Source organism: Sus scrofa, chromosome 12 (genome assembly GCF_000003025.6).
Source record: "Sus scrofa isolate TJ Tabasco breed Duroc chromosome 12, Sscrofa11.1, whole genome shotgun sequence".
Classification (NCBI taxonomy): Eukaryota; Metazoa; Chordata; class Mammalia; order Artiodactyla; family Suidae; genus Sus; species Sus scrofa.
In genome coordinates this window covers 11,132,641-11,146,616 of record NC_010454.4, presented here as the reverse complement: position 1 = coordinate 11,146,616, position 13,976 = coordinate 11,132,641, and the positions used below count along the sequence as shown (strand labels likewise).

General features: G+C 39.3%; 1 protein-coding gene across 12 annotated transcripts in view; it reads right to left on the bottom strand.

Moving 5' to 3' along the window:
* Positions 1 to 13,976, bottom strand: part of ABCA5 (ATP binding cassette subfamily A member 5) — a 134,225-nt gene that overhangs the window by 6,300 nt on the left and 113,949 nt on the right. For all 12 annotated transcript variants that reach the window (XM_021068102.1, XM_021068103.1, XM_021068105.1 and 9 more), the window contains 12 exons: positions 13,727 to 13,840; positions 10,982 to 11,152; positions 9,911 to 10,024; positions 9,413 to 9,547; positions 7,503 to 7,577; positions 6,742 to 6,833; positions 3,814 to 3,940; positions 3,244 to 3,361; positions 3,051 to 3,142; positions 2,078 to 2,253; positions 1,051 to 1,126; positions 843 to 937 (listed from right to left, as the gene is read on the bottom strand). In XM_021068102.1, the coding sequence (XP_020923761.1) occupies positions 843 to 937; positions 1,051 to 1,126; positions 2,078 to 2,253; positions 3,051 to 3,142; positions 3,244 to 3,361; positions 3,814 to 3,940; positions 6,742 to 6,833; positions 7,503 to 7,577; positions 9,413 to 9,547; positions 9,911 to 10,024; positions 10,982 to 11,152; positions 13,727 to 13,840 (1,385 nt within the window). The remainder of the gene's footprint in view (positions 1 to 842; positions 938 to 1,050; positions 1,127 to 2,077; positions 2,254 to 3,050; positions 3,143 to 3,243; positions 3,362 to 3,813; positions 3,941 to 6,741; positions 6,834 to 7,502; positions 7,578 to 9,412; positions 9,548 to 9,910; positions 10,025 to 10,981; positions 11,153 to 13,726; positions 13,841 to 13,976) is intronic.

Sequence of the window (13,976 nt, the reverse complement as noted above, 5' to 3'; positions counted from 1 at the left end):
AGTTTTTACCAGTTAAATGCATGCTAGCTAACCGATTAGAAAAACTGATGGCATTTCATGTCATAACAAAAATAGCCACAAAATCAGAAGGAAACAAACCCTTAACATTTCAACCAAACCTCACATTTTACACGTGGGAAAATCTTGAGTCAAAGAGTTGGTCACTGATTAGCCCTGTGAATCCCCAGAGAGCGAGTTTCAACACCAACGCAAGACCATACCACTATGGGATGTTCACTTATATATATGTTCCTTCCTACAGGAAAAAACCTTTTCAAAACTATTCAGACAATGGGGCTTTCATCGTTTTTCTGGAATACGTAACAGACTTGTTAATAACACTTCATGAAGAATACAGCACAGTTTAAAAAGGGTAGGGGATCTCTAGAAATGAAATGTTTAATGACTTTTTTCTTTTGTGTGGGCTTTTAAATCAGCATGTCTATATAGCTAATACTGTGAATTGTAATGAAATAAACTTTTTTTTTTTTTTTCTAAAATGTGACGGAGGAGTTCCCTTCGTGGCGCAGTGGTTAACGAATCCGACTAGGAACCATGAGGTTGCAGGTTTGGTCCCTGCCCTTGCTCAGTGGGTTAACGATCCGGCGTTGCCGAGAGCTGTGGTGTAGGTTGCAGACGCGGCTCGGATCCTGCGGATCCTGCGTTGCTGTGGCTCTGGCATAGGCCAGTGGCTACAGCTCCAATTCGACCCCTAGCCTGGGAACCTCCATATGCTGCGGGAGCGGCCCAAAGAAATAGCAAAAAAAAAAGACAAATAAAATAAAATAAAATAAAATGTGACGGAGCACAAGGGTCTCAAGCGTCTTTAACGTCATACTCACCACATGTGCTGTTTGGCTTTAGGGTCCATACCTGTAGATGGTTCGTCTAGCAGAGTAATTGGAGGGTTCCCCAGCATACTTAGAGCGAAACACAACTAGGTGGAAAGAAAACAGAGGAAGGAGGGACTCATGAGGCTTCACGCTAAGAAATGTTATCAGGATAGTGTCAGGCCCTGAATGATACATATTGGTAGTTTAACAAAAGTACCTTTCGCTTAATTCCTGTGGGTAGTTTCTTTACCGTTTTCTGAAGATGTTCTTTTAAATCAAGTGCATTTGTTATTCTGCAAAATAGATAATGCGAAATGAGTGTGTAACATGATACATAAAACACAAATTGTTTGCGATCACTGACACTTTCTTCCAAAGAACAGTTACTCAGTTAAAGCTCATTTTAAACAAATTAATACCTTGATTGAAAGGTTCACTTTAGGAGTTCCCGTCGTGGCGCAGTGGTTAACGAATCCGACTAGGAACCATGAGGTTGTGGGTTCGATCCCTGCCCTTGCCCAGTGGGTTAACGATCCGGCGTTGCCGTGCGCTGTGGTGTAGGTTGCAGACGCGGCTCGGATCCCGCGTTGCTGTGGCTCTGGCGTAGGCCGGTGGCTACAGCTCCGATTCAACCCCTCGCCTGGGAACCTCCATATGCCGCAGGAGTGGCCCAAGAAATGGCAAAAAGACAAAAAAAAAAAAAAAAAAAAAAAAGAAAGGCTCACTTTAGGGGAGTTCCCATCATGGCTCAGCAGTTAACGAACCCAACTAGCAGCCATGAGGACGCAGGTTCAATCCCTGGCCTTGTTCAGTGGGTTAAGGATCTGGCATTGCCATGAGCTGTGGTGTGGGTCGAGGGTGCAGATCCTATGTTGTTGTGGCTGTGGCATAGGCCGGCGGCTACAGCTCCAGTTGGACCCCTAGCCTGGGAACCTCCATATGCCGTGGGTGCGGCCCTAGAAGGACAAAAAAACCGAAAAGACAAAAAAAAAAATAGAAAGATTCACTTTAAATTAAAATAGGTTTCGTGACATTTACAGGTACATTTATTCTGTAATTAGAAGTAAAAAATGTTTCCTTTTCATTTCCAAGGCTGTCACAACTTGGTAAAGGATATATGAAAAAGTGATGATTTTTTTCTATGAAAATTAAGATTTGTGGAAATGCCTGCTATGAAATTGTAAAACTGCAGAATGTAAACATCCCCCCTGGGCAGCAAAAGGGTTCTAATGACGATATTTTACCGATTTATGACCTCTTTCATGTCACCTGCACTCATTCCTTTCACAGCTCCGTAAATTTCGAAATGTTCCTGTAAGGTAATATCTGGCCACAGCGGGTTTATCTGAGGACAGTAGCCCATACACTTAGCGGAATCATCATCTTCAGATGGGTCTGAAGAATAATCTCCTAGAAACACCTGGAGAAATACAAGCCAATTTTAAGTAACTGTTTTGGCTTAACATTGTGAAGGAAGTGGCCAGTGGGTTAATTCTAACTCCCTCCTAGCGTCAGAGTAGGTCAGCTTCCCGCTCCTTTCTGATGAAGGAAGGACAGACGTAGCGCAATGGGACTTCAGTGACGTGGCCAGAAAGGGCGACTAGGAATGCAGCTGGAGCAGCTCAATTCTAAGGAGGAGGACCAGGGGGCCTGTTGAAAGGGGATTTTTGAGACAAGGAAATAGTGAATTTGGTCATTTGGTTTTCTAAGGGGTAAGGAAGAGCCGATATAAGGAACCTCGAAGGCAAAAGAAAAAGAATAAAGAGTGCCTGGCATTTCCCGGGGAAGCAGTGGGAAGGAACCACGGGGTGGAGAAGCGGGACGGGTATGAGAGCAGCTCTTCGAGGTCTCCACAAAGTGGCCAGTGACACGTTTAGAATCAAAGGCTAACTGATGGCAGGGTGGTGGTTAGCGCCTTTGTTTCCATCGTTACTACGATGGTCTTCTATTAAGTCAGCAGACAAATCACCGTGCTGGTAACAGTCGAAAAGCGGAGTACTAATTGTGCGTGCATTCTGCACGTGTGTGAGAAAATTTTACTATGATGTTATCTTCAGAGATAACCAAAAGGATTAGAATTTGATCAAGCTACCCTAAAAACTTAACACGACAAACACAAAACCCAAGCATCAACATCCTATTTGTCGCTGAGCAATTTCTTTTAATTAAAAATGTAAATGATAGACAACACAAACCATACTCATATTTATATCATACCTGGCCTGAAGTTGGTTCAATATCACCAACCAGAATATTAATAATTGTGCTCTTGCCCGCACCATTTGGACCCAACAGTCCCAAGATCTCTCCTAAAAGAATCAAGAGAAAAATCATCACAGGTAAATCAAACTCAGCAATGGAAATGACTCTTCTGGAAAAGCTATTTAAGAAAAAATAATTAAATACCAGCCTTTTTTCACACAGAAGGACACATATTTATTTGCCACTTTCTTTACTTTTCTTGTAGGAAGAAAGTCTTTCTTGTCTTCATATTCCTTATGCAAATTATTGACCATAATGGCTGGTTTCTAAGAAGGGAAATAGGATTTAGAAAGAGAGTTACTGGAGTTCTCTGCTGGCTCAGCCGGTTAAGGATCTGGCGTTGTCACTGCTGTGGGGCAGGTTCTATCTCTGGCCCGGTAACTTCTGCATGCCACGGGCATGGCCCCCGCCGAAAAAAAATCAATAAAATTAAAATAAAAAGACAATTATAAATCAGATATCTATCACTAAATGACAGGCCATACACACCTCATGTCCAAATCACAGGAACTATATTGGCCAGTAAAGGGTACTGTATGAATAAATATCCATTTATGACTGAAATAGCAGCTTATTTAAAAGTAAGTGGACAAAAAATATTTTTCCAAAGACGAACTTTTCCCAGATTGATCCATATGAAAGAAGAATCTTTTCCAGGTTAATTCTTGTGCCTGAGAAAATGATCCTTGCATGCCCTGGGCAATAAAAACTAAATTACCTCCTCACAACACTGGCAGCTCATCAACTCTTTGACCTTTAGTCTTTCAGCTTTGACATCTTCATCTTCATCTTCATTGTTTGGTGGTTCTGGAAACTTCCTAGTTTTGGACTTTGTTGAAAAGGTTCTGAAAGTATAATTAATTTTTAAATAATTTAAAAAGTAAGAAATTCAAACACTACACAAAGACTGAAAAATATATCAACTGTATGCATACATATATATCTGTTATCAGAGATCAGTTGTCTCTTAACAGCGCAGATTCTAGAGCTATTTTTCATTCACTGACATCATCTGAATGATATTATCTAAGTTCAGTCATTTATTCAATAATTACTTATGACCAGTATGTGTCAAGCACTGGTTCACAGAAAGTTAAAAAGACTAACAATACAGCAGAGATCCTGCTTGCAAAGCATTTACATCTTGGGTGTACATGAGACACCGGGGCAGCAGGGATGTGGAGGCTGAGGTCAGAGTCCTCAGGAAAAAGTGCTTCCAAAGGAATTTCTGAAGTACCATTAAGAGAGGTAAAGAGGCAAATAGGAGTGGACATTATGGGGGGAAAAAAAAAAGAAATGGAAGAAAAGTTTGAGGAAGAATCAATCACATTAAAGGCTGCAGATTAGAGTTGAGCCTACCTGACAAGACAAAGAGGAAGTCATTAGTTACCTTACTGAAAACAGCAGAAGTCAAGAGGTAAGGGCAGAGAGTCAAGGAGTGAATGGGAGGTGAGAAACTGGAGAGGGAGGGAGGGTTTTTTTGGCTCTGAAAGGACAGAGATGGGATTAGAGCCTGAGAAGGAGTCAGGCTTACATGAGATTCATGAGTTCTGACATCTATTTCTTTTGTTTACTTGAGACAAAAGTGACCCTCTCCCAAAGGAAAAAATACCCCACTAAGATCCACAAGGGAAAGATATAGAAAGAGAAACTGGGCAGCATTCATAAGCAGACAGAATAAAAGCAGGAGGGACAGCTTCCTCTGGGTCTGGGAAAAAGCAAAAAAAAATGAAAGGTGTGGATAAGTGTGTACACATTTTATTTATAATTAGGTGCTTCTGTTTTCTGAGAGAGATGCAAAATCATCTACTGAGAAGTAAGAAATGAGATGAGAGGAATCTGCGAATCTGAGGAATACAGAAAAGGCTTGGGAGCTCTGGGAAAGGACGGACGGGAAGGTGCGGACCTGGGGACAGGGGCGGCAAACAAAGCTGAGTTTACCGTGATGAGCATATGCAGTGTCGGCCATCGCTCTCAGACAGGGGAAGTGGAACAGAGACCAAAGTCATGGGCTTGGAACTGAGGGGTTATGGTGTTGGAAAAGTTATCGATATGGATGTTGAAATCTCACCCAAAATGACAGCAGGAATAAGGGTGAAGATGAAGGGGAACCTGGATGTGGGGAGTACCCGGTAGTTAATAAATAACTGCTGTGGTGCAGTGGGTTAAGGATCCGGCGTTGTCTCTGCTGTGGCCTGGATTCCATCCCTGGCCTGGGAACTTCCATGTGCCACAGGTGCAGCCCCAAAAGAATAAATAAATAAATATCCATCCAACATTTATCAATACGCTGCAGTTTTCTGTAGGATGTTAATATTCAGCAAATAAATAAATGTATGTAAAACAAAAAAAGAAATTCAGTACCAATTTAGTACCAATAGCCATAGTTCAATAAATAGCTCTCTCCTTTAAAAATATCCTGAGAAAAGAAAATGCACAGACTTGGGGAAAATACTTTCAAGTCGTATATGACAAAAGAGATTTGTATCCAGAATAGATCAAAAACTCACAACTCAATAATACAAAGACAACCCAATTTTTTAAATGAGCAAAGGACTCAAATTGGCATGTCTCCAAAGGAGATCTAAGAATGGACCACAGGCACATGAAAAGATGCTCAACATCAGAAATCGTCAGGGAAATGCAAATGAAAACCTCACCAAGACACCAATTTGCACCCACTAGAATAGCTAAAATCAAAACGACGGTGATACGTATGGGCACGAATGTGGAGAAAACAGAACCGTCATCCATTCCTGGTAAGAAGCTAAAACGATGCAGCCACTTTGGAAAACAGTCTGGCAGTTCTTCATAAAGCTACCACATGACCCATCAATTCCACTCCCAGGTGTCCACACAAGAGAGATGAAAAGCTATGTCCATACAAATACCTGCACTCAAAGTGCTTCATAGCATGACTCACAACAGCCAAAGAGTGAAAACAGCTCAAATGCTCATCAACTGATAGGAAAGATCAAGTGTGATATATATCCCTACAGTGTCTGATTACTCAGCAAAAAAAAAAAAAAAAAAAAAAAAAAAAGGCGATGAAGTATTGCTACAGGCGCTCACTGATGAGCCTCCCGAACATCATGCTAAAGAAATCAGACCAAACAAACAACAACAACAACAAACAAAACCACCACATCGTGTAGAATTCCATGTATATGAATATGTGAAATAGGTTTATAGAGACAGAAAGCAGATTAGCGGTTATACAGGGCTGGGGGCAGCTGGGGGGGGGGAGTGGCTACTAATGGATACAAAGCTTGTTTCGGGGGTGATGGAAATGATCTAAAATTAGATTATGGTGTTGCTTGCACAACACTGCCAAATATACTGAAAAAAAAATTAAATTAAAAAGAAATTAGGAGTTCCCGTCGTGGCGCAGTGGTTAACGAATCCGACTAGGAACCATGAGGTTGTGGGTTCGGTCCCTGCCCTTGCTCAGTGGGTTAACGATCTGGCGTTGCCGTGAGCTGTGGTGTAGGTTGCAGACGCGGCTCGGATCCCGCGTTGCTGTGGCTCTGGCGTAGGCCGGTGGCTACAGCTCCGATTGGACCCCTAGCCTGGGAACCTCCATATGCCGCAGGAGCGGCCCAAGAAATGGCAAAAAGACAAAAACAAAAACAAAAAATTAACTGACCTGAAAAAGGGATCCTTTCTTAACGACCTGCTTCCGTATTTTTTCTCATAGTACTGTAAGAGGAAAATCCACAGCACACACTGCAGGTAAGGCTAAAAGAAAAACATGTAACAGCTCATGACTGAATTATTTTGGTTGGTTTTTTTCTCCCTATACCAACAGAACCAAAATCACACATATCAGGTTCCTTACCATCACTGAAAAAATGATCACAATTTTTTTTTTTGCACATCATACAATGAGTTCAACATAAATGATAGATTTTTAGTAAAATTATCCTTCACATATTTTTCTGTCTCTGTAAAGTTCATTCGTTGTCAGCTTCCTAAATTATAATTTCTATCTTTCATTTTTTTGGCTGCAGTTCAGCCATGTGGAAGTTTCCGGCTCAGGGATTGAACCCGTGTCACAGTTGTAACCTGAGCCACAGCTGCAGCAACGCTGGATCCTTAACCCACTGAGCCACATGGGAACTTCCCTAAATTACGATCTTTTTGAAAAGCTTTGTTTTTGCTTCTATGGAAGCCAGAATTATTATTAAATAGAATTAATAATATACGAAAAAGCCAAGTATATTAAAGTGGATGTATTCAGCAAGCAGAAGGTATTATCACTGAAATGCACATTAGGTAGCATTAACTAACCCACTTGACTTTCTATGCACCTTCATTTTTATGCAACAGTATAAAAACTAAAAAGAGAGTTAATATCACATAACCAAATCATTCTTAAGGTAACATGCTAACATGGTTATTTCTTACCGATATAACAGCCACCAAAAGCTTATCCCATGGGGTGTAGGTGTTCTCACTTTTCTGAGTAGTCTGCCAAGAAATCTAAGACAAAAATTGTTGAAAATTTATATAGGGCTGTGACATAATGATATAATGATATTGGTCTTTGATCCCAGTTCCTGGGACAGAATTTCTAAAACCCTTGTAATTTCCTGAGTGACAGGGGTGTTAGGAATGTATTTAAACAAGCCCCTCAACCTCAGCTGAGTTTATGCTGACAAGGTGACGCTGGAGGATGGAGGCTGATACCAGAGGAGTGGCCCAGAGACAGAAACTGGAACTTTCAGCCCCATCTGCTCACTGCCAAGAAGGTGGGCAGAGTTTGGAGACTGGTTAAGTCATCATGCCTACGTAATGGGACCTCCACGGGGTCCCTACACATGGGGTTCGGGAAGCATCCACATGCTGGGAGGATGGCTGGTGCCATCCTGCAGAGGGACAGAGCTCTGCACTCAGGGCCCTTCTGGAGCTCGCCCTGTGACCCTCTTCATCGGGCTCTTTGTACATCCATTATAATATAGCAATGATAGTAGGCAGACGGCTCCCCCACGTCTGTGAGCCATTACGGCAAATTACGGAGCCTTCTGCAAAGGGGGTTCATGGGAACCCCTGATTTGTAGCCGAATGAGACAGAACCATGCGTAACCTGGGGACCCACAACCTGCAACTGGAATCTGAGGTGGGGTGGGGGGTAGACTGTGGGACTGAACCCTTAACCCATGGGGTCTGTGCTAACTCTGGTCAGTGTCAGAATTGCTTGAGGTAAGAGGAAAAACCCAAACATTTGGTGTCAGAAGTGTTGTGAGCAGAGAAACAATTTTCTTTTAGCTGTAGTGTGGGGAAATATTTGTATTAAAACAAACAGACAAACAAAAATTATTTAACAGCAAACATCTTCTCTATACATTAGCTAGCTATTAATATTAACAGCCATGTTTTGCAGTTAGATTAAAATGTTCCTCACCCCCCAAATATTCCTATCAGAGTACGTATAAATTAAACTTATAAGCTGAAGCCAAAAAGAAGGGAGGGGAGAGAGGTCGGTTTGTGCACCGAATCACCAATCCTCCTAGGTTAATACCTCATCACTTCAATTTTTTTTCTAATCACATGGAAATTGTTTTCAACTAACCAGGCTTAACAAAACCAACGGGTTTCTCTATTTTTTCCTTGAAAAAAGTCTCTCACACTTTATTTTTCTCTTGTCATTGTACAGTATAAGACATTTTAATCTTTCAATTCCCCCCCAAACAAATACTGACTGGCATCAGATCACAGTTCTAATTTGTGAACACTGTCTTGGGCACGAAAGAACATGTAATGAACACAGTCCTTCTCCTTTGAGAATTCAGTTTAAAAACAGGCTTAAAAAGATTCCACAGTAATTTTAAACTGCTACATGAATAATATCTAAATCAAGCAGTAGCAGCTAACCTGATGCTTCTGATTTTTTTTAAAACTATTTCAGCATTTTGTGACTCTGGGTGATCCACCTGTCTGGGGTGCTGAAAGGGCTCTGTGGCCCTCTTCTATAAAATGTATGCAATTTTCCAGAAGGCCTTCTAATTCAACCCCTTTCTAAGGAGATCTATTTCATGGTAAACAGAGCTGTCTGTGGACTTCTGGGCCGGAATCTGGAGAAGATTTCGAGTGATGACTACCTCTGCTGGCCCCTCAAACCAGGCACCCTGCCCACCAGGGTGGCATTTCTAGGGGACTGAGGGAGGGGAGTTCACCCCCCCCACCCCAAATAACCCTTACAAACCCAATAAATAAATAAATAAATAAAAACTATTTCAGCACAAGAACTCAGATCCCAAAGATTAGGCAGTATTTACTTTGCTTTTTTAAAAATATGAAAACATCTAAAGACCTACCTTAATGAAACAAATCAGGCACCCCAGAAGTGGGTAGATGGGTATGAGTAGGCAAAAGGTATAATGAAGAATAGCTGTAACAGTGTATTCCATAAAGTAAGTTATTTCAGTGACTGCAATGCAAGCTAACGCTGTCTAAAGAAAAAAAAAATGAGAAAACATGTGAAAAGATGTTTAAAAATGTCACACAAACTTACTGTGTGCCTTAGCATTAACTATGCTTTCAATCGTCTAATAAAACATGGAGACACAGCACTTAGCCAGGAAGCGTCAGAGCGTGGGTGCCAGTTGGCATCCCTGCCATGCCAGCTGTTAAATGCAACAAGATAGTGTCCCTTCATGGAGTGGGTGGTGCTGAATACAAACACACACACAAAAAGGTGCTGCTAGCTAGCTACCTCAGCTCTGCACTTCGAAGAGACAGAGCATCATTTTTGAGTATGGCTTTCGAATAACATGCTACGAAAGTGAGAGGAAATAATTCAAAATGTGACTTACCACAGAATAGATAAATGACCAAAATTCTTTGGTATTTACAATTTTTTTAAACGTGAAAGAAGTAATATAGGTAAACAGAATAACAGATGGAACGTAACCAATGAGGCAAAAAACCTGTAAAACAGAAATGTGTATTTTTATTTTAAAATGTGAGTAGTGAGCAGTACATATGATGTAAAATACCAGTCATATTAAAACATGAGGAATAATTATTCTTCAAGCTTTATTCGAAGGCATAAGTATTCTTCAAGTTTTAATGCTCAACGAATCACTCCAAAAACTGAAATTGTGGTTACATAAGGACTTAGCATCCACATTTCTAAGCCAATAAAATTCATGTTTTTAACTGTTTACACAATCTTGAATAAGTCATTTAAACTAAACACTGTTTGTAGTTCTTTTTTATGCCAAGTAAAATGCCATCTCTTATCATCTGATTATAAAAAGCAAGCACAGCAGGTTACAACTTTATCAATCTCAAGCAACTATTACTTACTGTTTTAACAAACAGCACTTAAAGCATTTGGTAAATTTTTAAGAAAAACATTTATTAATTTATAAGGTAGAAATTATTGTGTAAGTCAGTATGATCTCTGGCAAAAATGCTCTTTACTTTCAGCAACCCCAACCTAGCTCTGTTTTCCCTTTTTCCTAATATAATTCATAGGAAAGGCTCCAGTATCAGTCACTGACATATGAATATGAATGCAAAGCATACTCTTCCTTAGTGTTTTAAGCCACACTTTAAATTGTGGAATAAAAGAGCCACTTGTTTATGACAAAGACGACATTTTAAGGAAGGGCTGTATAAATACTCCTGATTACATATAAAGAGGTAGCCTACATGAAAGACCATCTCTGTTTCAAGGAATTATTTTATAACGGTAAAGTTATTGTCTTTAAAAATCATTTATAGCAATATGAATTGCACTGGTTACAGGTAATCATATACAATAATTAAATAGGTGCTGGTTCTATTTTCTGTAACATCAAAATTAATCAGAGAATTGGTTTTTTAAAATAACATTTTATTTATAAGTAGCATGAGTACAACTGATGTAAGTAACTTACCACAGAAAGGAACTTTACAGCATATAAATATAATCCATAATGAAATGCAAATAAACTTCCCAGCATCAAAATAAGGACAACAAAAAATAAGGGGATATCGACAATAGCTTGTCCAATCCAATAGGCAGATGGCAAAAGACCGGAAAGTTTAAGTTGAGTATAAGCTTTGATCTACCAAAAAAAAAGAGAGGAAAAACTGATTATAATTTTAAACATCGTACAAACAAAAAACTCCAGTAAAATGTAGAACTCATTTAAATCAACAAAAAAGGCCACATTCCCAGTTGATAGGTAACAGAGCCCACCGTATAGCCAAAATTCCATTGAGCTTTTAATTTGGCTCATTATTTCTCAAGTGTAACAACAAAATTTTTCAGCATCGGAGTGCAGCAGTGCCGCTAAGAAACACACACACACAAAGTAAAAAGTGTCACAAAGTTATAGCTGTGCAAACAATAAGCAGCAAAAACATAACCGCTTTTGAAATTCTGTAGCAATATAAAATAAAAATCTAAGAAAAAAGATTCTCACTTTTAAATACTGACCTCTCATGAAAATACTAACAAATGGCCCAGCACCCTCTGATTTACACTGCACTTTCAGCCTAAGTGTGAAACTTTGTACTGATGATGCCTTTGAAAGCCTTTTCAGTACTCTTGTGTGGTACAAAAATGTTAGCTGTTATAACTGCCACAAGGGAACAGCATTATCCTGTGTATGAACAGTAAACCTAAATGACCACAGTTTTCTTAACACTCTCATTATTTACTCTGCAATTTTAAAATTTTTTCATAAATCCAAATACCTCATAATCTTATTCAGTTGATTTATGTCATCTATGAAAACATCCACTGCTAATAATTAAAGCTATTATATGAAAAAGCTCCCATAGATGAGGTAAGAGAAGAATGGACTGTAAAGATTAGTTAAGAAAAGGAGAATAAATAATTTTTAAAACTGAACCACATTTGCATTCAGTGAATTAAAAGAACAGAAATATAAATTCCAACATAAGTGCAAAACAGACCAAGTCAAACACAGTTATTTCGGATAATCTAGTTTTGTCATTTAGACATCTGTTGGTGAGAATGTAAAATGGTTTACCCACTCTAGAAAACAGATCAACGGTTTCTTATAAAACTAAATATGCAATCACCACACGACACAGCAATTATACTCTTGGGGATCATCCCAGAGAAATGAAAAGCTATGTTCACACAAAAACCTGTAGCAAATGTTCACAGCAGCTTAATTCATAACAGCCCAGACTGGGGACAATGGAGACCCACAGCACAGATACTACCCAGCAATTTATACATACAAATTGGATGCATTTCCTGGGAATTATGCTGGGTGAAAAAAGCTGATATGACGTGATTCCAATTATACATTCTTAAAATATGAACACTATAGAAATGGAGAACAGACTAGTAGTTGCCAGAAGTCAGGGAGGGGTGAGGTGGGTGTGTGGGCTTGAAAGGACAATAGAAGGACTCTTCATGGTGATGCTTGAACCTGGACCACACCTGTGTCAACATCCTACATGTGATACTGGACTACAATTTGGCAAGATGTTATTACTGGGGTACAGTGAGTGGGGAAGGGAACATGCGGTCTTGCTGTAATGCCTTATAACTTAATATGAATTATTGCTCAATAAAAATTTGAATTAAAGTGTATAAGTTGAAACAAAAAAGAAAAAAATGCAATTGTCTAGTAAGTTTTCAATCTGAGTAGTGGGGGGTTAGAGATACTTTTTATTTTCCTTATATTTTCTTATATTTTCTAAATCAGTACAATGAAAAAAGTATATATATATAACAGAAAAATGGAATATGTTTTAAAAATATGTCCTGAGACTCAAGCATTACTTTTCCACTAAAGAAAATTATCAAAAGACCTAATGCAGTTATGCTATGAGGCTTAACTTCATCAACCATTACCCCGTATAAATTAATTCAGACAAATCTGTGTCCAATGAACTAAGAACAGCCAGGGAGAGGATGAGAATTTTGATTAGAGGAGTAAGAGACAACCTCAGCAGAGTGGAAGCCAGAAGACAAGAAGGTGAAATAAGAAAAAAAACAAACCCTCTGTCCACAAAGCAGTTTTCCTAGGCCCTGGTGATCACAATCATTTTCTATCTTTTTTTTTTTTTCATTTAATGAAAATTTAGTTCCTTATACATTCCAGATATTCTGTTAAAGGTTAAAAAAGAGCAGCGCTCTACCAATGGAGAACATAAGGATCACAGTTCTAGATCCACCACTTAAACAAGCCCTGTCAACTTGGGCACGGTATATGAACGCCCAGCCTCTGTCCCCTGACCTACAGAAAGCGGGTAACAGACAACTTACCTCACCATGTGGTAAGGATTAAAGGATGTAACCTCTGAAGCAAGCACGCAGATATAAGTGAGAGGTCCTACTATTATCATAATAAATGTAGTTAGACTCCATTTACTTTCTTTCTTTTTTTTTTTTTTTTTTTTTTTTTTTGGCTGTGACCAAGGTATGCGGAAGTTCTGGGCAAGGGATCAAGCCTGTGCCACAGCTGCCGTCTGAGCCACTGCCGTGACTATGCTGGATCTTTAATACACTAGTTCCCACAAGGGAACTCCTCTATTTACTTACTCTTGAAATTAAGAACTGCATGTACATCTTTTACTCACACAAAACAGGTTAATTTTTTCTTCTACTTTGTTTTTAGCAAGCTATACCTGTATTTTTTTAAATGAGTCATTACCTTATGATTCTCTGCATTTTCCATGGCAAAGTAAGGTGGCATTGCAGTAACAATAATCCCAAGTAAAGCCGCTTGAAAATACAGCTCAATTCTAAAGACTATGTCTGTAATTTCCTGAAAAACAACCACAGAATAAGAAGAGAACTGAGAATCACTTTATATCATTTTATTACTTTCTAAAAGACTATCAGAACTTCTGAAGAAACACACGAGGACATCTATCCCAGACAACAGCCCACTTGAAAAAACA